We start from the raw sequence: 11,538 nt of genomic DNA, 5'->3' as shown, positions 1-11,538 counted from the left end.
CACACCGCATGTAAATACCTGGTCTAAAGCAGGTTTGCGGTGTGAAAGCAACAGGGTAAAGCGTTAACCCCCCCCCCCCCCCATCACCTCACCATGCGCCCCCCTGCCTGCTCTCCATCAGCTGCATCGCTGACTGCTCTCCGTCCCTCTCATCATCAGCACACCCTGCGCTGCTGCTGCCTGTGTCTCAGCGCCGTCTCTCCGAGCATAGTGGAAAGCGGTACCCTCCCCGCCCCAGAGGGTGAGGAGGCAGCGGGACATCCACATCGGGCTCCCGCAGCCGGCTGCCCGCACTCCGCTGCTGCCCCGCTCCAGAACCTGCAGGCTGATGGTGAGACAGGGCAGACAGCCGCCACACCCCAGCCAGAGCCGCCCGTCCCTGCTCACCTCCTCGGCGCAGTCCACTGTGCCGCCAGCAGTAGCAGCAGCCCCCGCTCTCACCGCGGGCAGGGCAGGACACAGTGCCCTGGACACTTGCAGGGACCCCCTGCCCCCAGCGCGACCATTCCCTTCCCTGTGCTGGGGGGGGGGTGTGAATACTGTTTCAGACCCGTTCTCGACACCAAATAAACGGCGCCTCTATACGCTCGGCACACTGTTATATCCTCACTCTCTTCCCACTTGGACAGTAAAGTATGAAAAAAATTTTTTTTTTAAATAACCAAGTTTGACCTAATTTTTTTAATGTCAACCTATTGTGTGTCAACCTAATGCATGTCGTCATATTTCATGTGTCGACCTTTTGGATGTTGACTGTATCCCAAAATGTCTATGGGCCCTATGTGTTTTAAGAACCAGCTCCTTTTTCTATAAATATGGGGAAATAAGACATAGGGGTCCCTATATTTTTGGCGCTAGCACCGGGCACCACTAGCTGGTAATTAATGCCACAGCCAAGGGATACACTTTATGGGGTCCCCGTGGAAGAAACATTACCCCATCTAACTAATCAGCCTAGTCTGGGGTTTCCTGGCACCCAAGGCCTGGGCTGAAGCCCGGGGCTATCTCCGGCACTCCTGGGCCGTGGGTGCAGAGTTGATAGCATTTAAGTTTTAAAATATCTTTTTTTGTTACAGGAGGACTACAGGTCCCAGCAAGCCTCACCCACATGCCGATACTGACAAACCACAAGTACTAGCATGCCAGACATTGAAGGGCCTGCTGGTTCCTATAGTCCTCCTGTAAAAAAATAAATATAAAAGACACACACGTCATGAAATTACAACTTTGTCACACACATTTACAATCACACAATTACCTACATTCCCTGTAGCCAGTCACATCCTATTCTCCATGTAGGCATCCCCAAAAAGCTTTAACTAACATTCCATACTCGCCTATCCTTGGTGTAGATCAGGTCCTCTTCAGTCCATGAAGGCCTCCGAGGGGTTAGAACCAAAGGCAATATCCAAGCCAAGATGGACTAACTATATAATTAGTCCAGGAGAGCGATATGTAGGATCCCGCCCCAGGACTCTCCACTTGCACATAGAATGTCAGAACACCACACATTCGCAGTAGTGGCTGCCCCCTGAATCTGGGAGCAAAGTGGTATGATTTCCTATCTCAGGACCCTTACCCAGATCTGAACATTTCTTATTGCCCCAATAAGCGGCAATAAGAAATAATAATAATTGGGTCAAAAGCCTAATAATTAATGAATAAATATGCTGCATAGTGAGGGTTAATTATAATAATAATAATATTATTAACACATTTGCGTATAAAAGTGATAAGCCTGGGTACGATTATAGAGGGGCGGGTGTAATGGTGGAGTGTTGCGTGATGAGATTTTTTTTTAGTACAAAAAAATAATAGCAATTATATATTACAATCCGGACAAAGTAATTACAGCTGGGCAATAAGGCATGCTGGGAGCTGTTGTCCAGGTGTAGGGGATCTATGTAAGGACCAGTCTTACACAGCTATCAGTAGGCGGAGCTTACATCACAGCCAATAGAAGCAAGCACAGCACTGCTAACAGTCATGATTGCGTTCAACTTTCCCTTCCTCAGTCCTTGGTGGTTTTTGGACACACAATGTACTCACTATGCGTCATACAATCCAGTTGCTGCATACGACTGGTCATCTCACAATCAATGGTATGCACCTAAACTGCCTGAAAACTGCCACTCAATTGACACCAGTTGGCTCCCAATCCCAACTGATGCAGCACTTCTGATTAGAGATCCAATCCTCCAACCCGCGGGACTGCGCATTGTACGATTGTGTGCATACAATCCGTCATACAACCAGTTGAGATTGTACGATTGGGTACAATATCGTTTTGGTGTATGGGGGGGGGGGGGGTTTAAACGTATCCGCTATCAGTGTTAATAGCACTGGCCAGGGTTGTGGTGGTGTCCTGTGTCCGGAAATCCTAATCCTAATGGTGTCCTACTCATATATGTTTATCGTAGGTAAAAGCATTGTGGAAGCCAAAGGTAGCTGTATGTGACATGTATGTGATATGTACTGTATGTAAAATGTATGTGACGTGCTTTTATTTATATTTTCCCTGTCATTACACAGATTAGTGGCTGATCACCGCTTCTGCTCCAAATGCATATTACATAACAATTATACCTAAACATTATATAGATCTGTGACAGCTCCAGATGTGGGCTGAAGCCACCGCCATTCCATGCCCTGCTGGAAATAACTGGCAGTTGGTGTGGCTCACCTATTTGAATTTTGCACTGTGCTGCACCCCCTCCCCTGGATCCGCCACTGGATATGATATACAAATATAAATAATGACACCAGACAGAAGCGGCGTGAAAATGAGTCATCTTTATTACGTAAATAATACAGTTTGGCGGCAGAAGGAAGAACGACCAGCTGATCAGGGGAGACCACGGAAGCAACTCACGTTCACCTCAAAGAGCGTCGCCATGGGCCAATTACCTTCTAATAATGTCACAGAAGTGAGAGGTCACCAACTCCTATACCAATGACACATGAAGCCCAATGAGACAGATAACATGCCAACCTCCCTATACACCTGAAGATATTCCCGATGTTGGTCTACTTTGGGCCGATGTTTATCGATTTAAAAAAATTTCGGTACTTGTGAGTTATCCGGGCGTCCGATTTTAAAATCGGGTCGGATCGGGACATCGCATCGCATCGCATGCGACCATCGGATGCGATGCGATGCGATGACCCGATTTTTCCATAGGAATCAATGTTAAAATGGACTGAGTCCATTTTAACATGGAATTCAATGGGAAAAAGGGGTCCTTTTCATACCCCTACTATCCAAGTGGGCATGGAGTTGGATATAAACCTGTGGCGAGCGTAGCGAGCCACCGAGCCCGAAGCGTGGCGAGCGTAGCGAGCCCCGCGAGGGGACACGGAATACCGTCCCCTCGCGGGGCTCGCTTCGCTCGCCACGCTTCGGGCTCGGTGGCTCGCTACGCTCGCCACAGGTTTATATCCAACTCCATGCCCACTTGGATAGTAGGGGTATGAAAAGGACCCCTTTTTCCATAGGAATCATTTTAACATTGATTCCTATGGAAAAATCGGGTCATCGCATCCGATGGTCGGATGCGATGCGATGCGATATCGTATCGCATCGCATCGGATTGTATGCCTTAACTTAAGGCATACAATCAAAAAATCGGGAGCCCGGATAACTCACAAGTACCAAAATTTCTTCCAGGGCTAAAACACACATTTACTGACAGATTAATTTTTATAGTCATTTTATAAATGTGCGTAAATTAGTGTTTTAGACCTGGAAGCCCAATATCGATTTTAGATCAAGTAACATCAGTCCAGAGTAGAGGAGGGAGGGGTTGTTCTTTTACTGTATATTCTCACTCTCTCTCTCTTTTATTTTTCCCTTTAAATCCACCCTCTGCTTTAAAGGGGGGGGGGGGAATCAAAGGGGTTCTAGTGATATTCGTGTACCGGCACCAACATTTCTGTTGCCGTCCCTTACATAGAAATGACCTTCTAGCCTACTTTGTCTCTGTCCCTGCGCCCCTGCCATCTCTTTCCCCACTGTCTGTCCCTTTGTCACCACCGTCTTTACGTCTCTGTCCCTACGTCCCGCCATCCCTCTCACTGTCACTGAATTTTGCCTCAATCTGTGTGGTATAATGTGAATTTTGCCTCAATCTGTGTGGTATAATGTGAATTTTGCCTCAATCTGTGTGGTATAATGTGAATTTTGAGTCATTCCATGGCTCATTCTGTGTAGCATAATATGTAAGGGCAAGTATATGGGAGTCTACACCCCTATACCCTTTAATGGCCACACCCATTTTCTGTAGCTCACCCCTCCAGGAGGGCACCATGAATCTGTTGTACCGGGGCCCAGGATTTCTCTTGGCAGTCCTGGATATCGGACATCACATTTACTGTGGCCATCTTATACAAATGGATTTATTACAAGCGGTTATATAACAACTGTCACATCCGGGGAAATCCCTACAAACCCACCAATGTTTTAGTGAATTAGAAGATGCAGGAACGGCTGGTCTTTTGGAATAAATAAGTAGATATATAAGATCTCGATAGGCTGTAGAATTATCTCAATTTATGAATAGCATCTGCTGTGTGAATGTGCAAGTCTATTCTGGAATGACGGCACATGCGTACAGACCTTAGCACACATGGGCGAGGTTAAACAGCGACAACATTCAGCAATTACTCTATTCCCAATCCCCTCACAGCTTGATAGGATGTTGGCGTTTGTGGGTGGTGACCGGACGTTTTCTGGGAGTGTCAGAAAAAATGGAGGTCGTGCCCAAGTGTTTTTTAGGGAGGGCCTGTGACATCATCTCTGGCCTCGATCAGCCTGTCTCTGTCGCACAGTTGTGGAAGAGTCAGAGTTTCGCACACTTGCACAGACTCGGAAAATCATTTGATGGTGAGATGCGAATGGATTTGCAGCTTTGCCGCCGATGAGCGATATTTTGATTCACAGACTTGCACAGGGCGGGACTTTCATAACATATGGGATGCGATCAGCCAATCAGGCCTCTGGAGCTTGCACCTGATTAGCTGAGGGCACTCCCTGCAACCAATCACAGCTGTCAGCTGGACATGGAAATTCAGCGGAAATTTAGATCAGATTTCTCATTAGGCAGATAAGGCACTTACCTAGGGGCAGTGCTTGTTGGGGGACTTCACTTTTTTGGGGGGCAGCATTGTTGTGAGTCTGCACTTGTTGGGGGGTTGCACTTGTTGGGGGATAAAGGGGGCATAGCCTAGTGCAGCGATCCCTGTTTTTAACATTTCCGGACCATGCCCAGCACTCTCCCAGTGACTGGGAAGCCCCCGACCCCCTCCATGCCCTCCCTACCTCTTCCCTGCATTGAAGAGATGCTGTGCACAGACTCACAGCATCTCATCAGTGCTGCACAAAGCAGCAGTGATCTCTGGATCCCCCAACTGTGGGGCATTGCCACCCACAGGAGGGACAGCGTGACAGTCTCCAAATAGAGGGACATTGCCACCTGCAGGAGGGACAGCGTGACAGTCTCCAAATAGAGGGACATTGCCACCTGCAGGAGGGACAGCGTGACAGTCTCCATATAGCGGGACCTTGCCACCCGCAGGAGGGACAGCGGACAGTCTCCATATAGCGGGACCTTGCCACCTGAAGGAGGGACAGCGGACAGTCTCCATATAGCGGGACCTTGCCACCTGAAGGAGGGACAGCGTGACAGTCTCCAAATAGCAGGACATTGCCACCCACAGGAGGGACAGCGTGACAGTCTCCAAACAGAGGGACATTGCCACCCACAGGAGGGACAGCGGACAGTCTCCAAATAGCGGCACATTGCCACCCACAGGAGGGACAGCGTGACAGTCTCCAAATAGAGGGACATTGCCACCTGCAGGAGGGACAACGTGACAGTCTCCAAATAGCAGGACATTGCCACCTGCAGGAGGGACAGCGTGACAGTCTCCAAATAGCAGAACATTGCCACCTGCAGGAGGGACAGCGGACAGTCTCCAAATAGAGAGACCTTGCCACCTGCAGGAGGGACAGCGGACAGTCTCCATATAGCGGGACCTTGCCACCCGCAGGAGGGACAGCGGACCGTCCCCATATAGCGGGACTGTCCTGCTGTAATCGGGATAGTTGGGAGGTATGGTACTGTCAGACCAAAATGTACAATGCACCATGTTGAGTGGGGTGCAAATGGCTAGGACATGCACATTCTGCCCCTGTAATCTGACCCACTTAATAAATATACATAATTAAAAAAATTAAATGAAATGTAATAGCCTACAACTTTCAAGCGTTCCCTGAAAACTCCCCTCTTCAGGCAAGCCTATCCTATTTATATACCACACGCATAACCCTCTGAGGCACTTATGTATTATATAGCTTCCCTTCTGGACCTACAAGCTATGCTATTACTGGTGCCTGTCCTTGTGTTTCCCAACCTATATCCGTATAGATTGTAAGTTTGCAGCAGGGCCCTCCTACCTCCAAGTCTGTCTGTTGTTACCCAGTTTGTTTTATCACTGTCTACTATTGTAAAGTGCAACGTAATCTGCTGCGCTATATAGGACGCTGTAACGGAATCTGCTGCGCTATATAAGACACTGTAACGGAATCTGCTGCGCTATATAAGACACTGTAATGGAATCTGCTGCGCTATATAAGACAAGGTAACGGAATCTGCTGCGCTATATAAGACACTGTAACGGAATCTGCTGCGCTATATAAGAAACTAACGGAATCTGCTGCGCTATATAAGACGCTGTAACGGAATCTGCTGCGCTATATAAGACGCTGTAACGGAATCTGCTGCGCTATATAAGACAAGGTAACGGAATCTGCTGTGCTATATAAGACACTGTAACGGAATCTGCTGCGCTATATAAGAAACTGTAACGGAATCTTCTGCGCTATATAAGACACTGTAACGGAATCTGCTGCGCTATATAAGACAGGGTAACGGAATCTGCTGCGCTATATAAGACACTGTAATGGAATCTGCTGCGCTATATAAGACACTGTAACGAAATCTGCTGCGCTACATAAGACACTGTAACGGAATCTGCTGCGCTATATAAGGCACTGTAACGGAATCTGCTGCTCTATATAAGACACTGTAACGGAATCTGCTGCGCTATATAAGGCACTGTAACGGAATCTGCTGCGCTATATAAGACACTGTAAAGGAATTTGCTGCGCTATATAAGGCACTGTAACGGAATCTGCTGCGCTATACAAGACACTGTAACGGAATCTGCTGCACTATATAATACACTGTAACAGAATCTGCTGCGCTATATAAGACACTGTAACGGAACCTGCTGCGCTATATAAGAGACTGTAATGGAATCTGCTGCGCTATATAAGACACTGTAACGGAATCTGCTGCGCTATATAAGACACTAACGGAATATGCTGCGCTATATAAAACACTGTAACGAAATCTGCTGCGCTATATAAGACACTGTAACAATCTGCTGCGCTATATAAGGCACTGTAACGGAATCTGCTGCGCTATATAAGGCACTGTAACGGAATCTGCTGCGCTATATAAGGCACTGTAACGGAATCTGCTGCGCTATATAAGACACTGTAAAGGAATTTGCTGCGCTATATAAGACGCTGTAACGGAATCTGCTGCACTATATAAGAAACTAAGTAAACAAATAATTATATTATAATTAGCCTTTATTTATATGACGCCACAAGGGATCCGCAGCGCCCATACTGTAGATAAATAAGCAAAACAATGACTTACAGGTGATTACAAAAGAGGACAAGTACACGGTACATAGACAAAGCTGCATCAGCAGAGGACACTGGGATAATTATCATAAGGATTTGGTGTCATCAAAGATGGTTTGATAAGAGAAGGAAAAGAACATGAGGGCGGAGGGCCCTGCCTGTGACAGCTTATATTTAACCAATCATTTAAAGTAAAACAAAATTAGGCAGGGGGATGGACGTTTGACTTGTGACTAGGGGCGCACTGATCCCTAAATCCACCCCTGCTGGTTACACAGATGTAGCAAAATATGAGGAGCTTCAATATTTTGCACCCGCTGCTACATGGTATTGACTCCCCCTCTGCCATTTGATGTCACCCTCTCAGGGCTAGGGATATATTACGGAATTTGATGGTTATCAATCATTGATGTCCCCGATGAAAATACTACTGTGCTCAGCGAAGTGCTTAGGTACAGATCGCTCAGCACACATTGCGGCACACAGGCGATGCACCCGCGGCCTGTGCTGAGCTGGGTTTTGCCTGTGCTATAGGCAAAACACTGCGATCTAAGCAGGATAGAGCGCGCGTGTACTGTCTGTCTCTGCATGTGATGGCGATGCACAGGAGCACGCATCGCCATTGCTGGGGGCATACACATGGAGCAATCCATGCTTTATTTCTAAGCAATCTAGTGCAAAACGCATGAAGCAGAGGCGTAACTATAGCACTGCAGCCCCTGCGGCCGCGGGGGGGCGCTGTGCATGTGTGGGCGCCGGGGGTCTGTGCTGCTATAGTTAGCCCCCTCCCGTCCGCCCATCTGCCGCCCGCCAATCCGCCGCCCGCCAATCCGCCGCCCGCAGCCTTACCTGACTTCACTGGTCCCGTCCCGGCTCCCTATGGGGACGGACATTTTGTGTTGGTCCGTCTCACTAGCAGAAGAATGAAGCCAGCAAGGGAGCCGGGACGGGACCAGCAAGACAGGTAAGGCTGCGGGCGGGGGGCGCCCCCCATTAACGGCGGGGGGCGCCCAATTCATAGTTAAGCCACTGGCATGAAGCACAAAATGTACCGTGTCTCGGCACCTCCACATCACACCGTGTGTATGGCCCTTAATAGGGTGCAGACTGGCTGAGTCAGAGGCCGGGACATCCCAGAGAGATACATTTGTATTATAGCAGCTTATAGCACACCAACATGGTAACCGTAACACATCCAATACACTGGTCACCTGGTTACACAGGGGAGGAGCTCAGCTGTAGCCCCACCCAGTAGATTACATTGGCTGAATGTTCCTCTAATCAGATTCCCATTCATCAGTCTCTGGGCAGATTACTTATGGTAATTTCTCCCAGCTCCCGACTCCCCCAGATATAGTTATACACCTTCTCCCTACCCATAATGCAGCATGGAGGGGCTCAGTGAGGGCGGCAGTGTAGGTGTGTAAGTGTCTGATGGGGTCACACAGAGCATAAAAGGACATCTGTCCTGCCTCATAATCCAGGTATATCCTCACTCTGTCACAGGGGATATTGTCAGGTAACCGGATCACTGTACTGTCATGTATCACTGAGTACTGATTATTATACCTACACAGACACCAGGACTTGTTATTATCTCCAATCTGTGACTTACATCCCCTCCTGTCTATACTGGGATAACACATCCCCACCCTCCATCTCCCTGACTTACTGACGTCCACCTCCCAGTAATGTCGCCCTGAGGAGAATCCCCTGGTGCTTATTACCTGAGGATACTCAAATCTCTCTGGTGTTACTGGGTGATTCTGGTTTGGTGACTTGGATGCAGATTTCCTGTCACCTGATATCTGTATATTATTACCAGCTGTGGTTACATCCAGTAATAGGTCTGTAGCTTCCTGCACATAGATCCCTGTATTTATCCCTGTTATTATATCAGATAATGTATGTAATGTCCGGGAGATGAGCCCCACATCCAGACCTCCTGCACCACGGACCTGGTTATCATATCTCTCTGTGTCCTCAGTGTCACACAAGTCCCCTGTCTCCGGTTCCTGTAAGACAATCACTGGGTCAGACATGTTACACAGCTCCTCAATGTGACGCATCTTCCCGGACAGCTCGTCCTTCTTTATTTCCAGCTGCTGGATCAGATCAGAGACTGAGAGTGAAACGCGCTGTTCCTGCCTGGAGATCTCACTCAGGACTCTCTTCTCCAGGTCTTCCAGCTGTCTCCTGATGTCTCTAAACAGGGCAGTGACTGTCTCTGTTACACCCGCTGCTTTTCCCTGATCCTCTCTCCTGCGCTCTTGCAGACTCTGGACTCTTTTCTCAGTCTCCGCTCTCTTTGTGGTCAGTTTCTGCAGAACATTCCTCAGCTTCTCCTTCTTCTTCTCAGAGGCCTCACCCAGCATCTCCACCAGGTGTCCCCGATGTTCTCCAGCCAAACTGCAGGACACACAGATACAGGCAGCATCCTCAGTACAGTAATATCTGAAGATCTTCTTATGGACAGAGCATTTCCTGTTCCCCAGGGCAGTGGTGGGATCACATAAGATGTGTACTGCTGACTTGCTGTGTACTATCAGGTGATTATCACACAGATGAGCCTCACACATCAGACAGGACTTAGCAGCAGGTACAGGAGAGTCCACACAGTAAGTGCAGCAGATCCCGGTCTCCTCCTGATCTGGGTGAGCAGACAGGAACCTCCCCACTATGTTACACAGAGGAATGTTCCGTATCAGTGCAGGACGCTCCTGACACTCTGCTCTGCACTCAGGACAGCTATAAACTCCAGCCCTCTCCTGTGTATCCAGCACACGATCAATACAGACCCGGCAGAAGTTGTGGCCACATCTCAGGGTTACAGGATCTGTATAAATGCTCAGGCAGATGGAACAGTCCAGCTCCGGTCTCAGATCAGCAGACGCCATCGCTGCAGTTCAGTAGGAGGGAGAAATGAAAGTGAACTCTGATAGAGATGGGTCGTTCGTGAACGATCCGGTTCTTTTGAACGGTTCCCACCAAAGAACGAGGGAGCCGACGATCCCAAAATGGTGATCCGGATCAGTCACGCTTTACATTGCATACAATACAATGCATTGCTTGAGCACAGCACTGCCACCTTTGGCAGCTGAGATATTTTCTTCTAATTAGAGACTGTGAGTGAATAGAAAAACAGGGCTGCTTGTGCTGTTGCTGCTGCTGCTGTTGCTGTTGCTGCTGTTGCTGTGTCATGTGCAGATCTAGATTCTTCTTGAAGCCCTGAAGGAGGTCAACAGCAGACTCAGAAGAGGCATTGCAAGATTGCTTCACCATCTTCTACTAGTACAGTATCACAGAAAGTTGTGTAGAAGTATGAACACACATTCTCACAGACACACAGACTTTAGTTAGGCAGTGCACATGTTTTTTTTTTTTTTTTTTACTAGATCTGTGTTTGCTGGGCTGTGTAGTACTTTTAACTTTAATTTGGAGGGGGAAAGGGGCCTTCTTTTAACTTTCATTTGGGGGGGGGGGGGGGCTTGGCAATGAGCAAATTTAGTCCCCCTTGGCAATGAACAAATTGAATCCCCCTTGGCAATAAGCAAATTTAGTCTCCCTTGGCAACGAGCAAAATGAATACCCCTTTTACACCAGGGTTGCCGACTTTGTTATTCTCCTCTCCGGGAGAAGCCTGGAGAGGAGAGTTTCCCAGCAGCCGTTCAGGGGGCGGGGCTTAAGCGTGACATCACTAAGCCCTGCCCCTATGATGCAAAACCAGTAAATTTACGGATCTCCATGGAGGGGGCGGGGCTAAATGACGCGTTTGTGTCATTTTAGCTCCGCCCCCTCCTCTGAGACCCGAGGATTGCAGCATT

At 48.3% G+C, this 11,538-nt stretch overlaps 1 protein-coding gene across 1 annotated transcript; it reads right to left on the bottom strand.

The window, feature by feature from the left end:
• Window positions 1-3,470: 3,470 nt before the first annotated feature.
• On the bottom strand, window positions 3,471-10,769 carry LOC146073725 (E3 ubiquitin/ISG15 ligase TRIM25-like). Its single transcript, XM_083181124.1, has one exon. It carries the CDS (start codon window positions 10,609-10,611, stop codon window positions 9,031-9,033), a length of 1,581 nt encoding a protein of 526 aa, XP_083037250.1. The 5' UTR covers window positions 10,612-10,769; the 3' UTR covers window positions 3,471-9,030.
• Between the last annotated feature and the right edge of the window lie 769 nt (window positions 10,770-11,538).

The sequence above is a fragment of the Crinia signifera genome, chromosome 4 (assembly GCF_055691185.1).
Source record: "Crinia signifera chromosome 4, ASM5569118v1, whole genome shotgun sequence".
Lineage (NCBI taxonomy): Eukaryota > Metazoa > Chordata > Amphibia > Anura > Myobatrachidae > Crinia > Crinia signifera.
This window is presented reverse-complemented; position numbering and strand designations above follow the sequence as displayed.

What these genes read in the sequence shown, in the direction of transcription:
- LOC146073725 (XM_083181124.1), bottom strand. Translation starts at nt 10,611, where the DNA reads ATGGCGTCTGCTGATCTGAGACCGGAGCTGGACTGTTCCATCTGCCTG.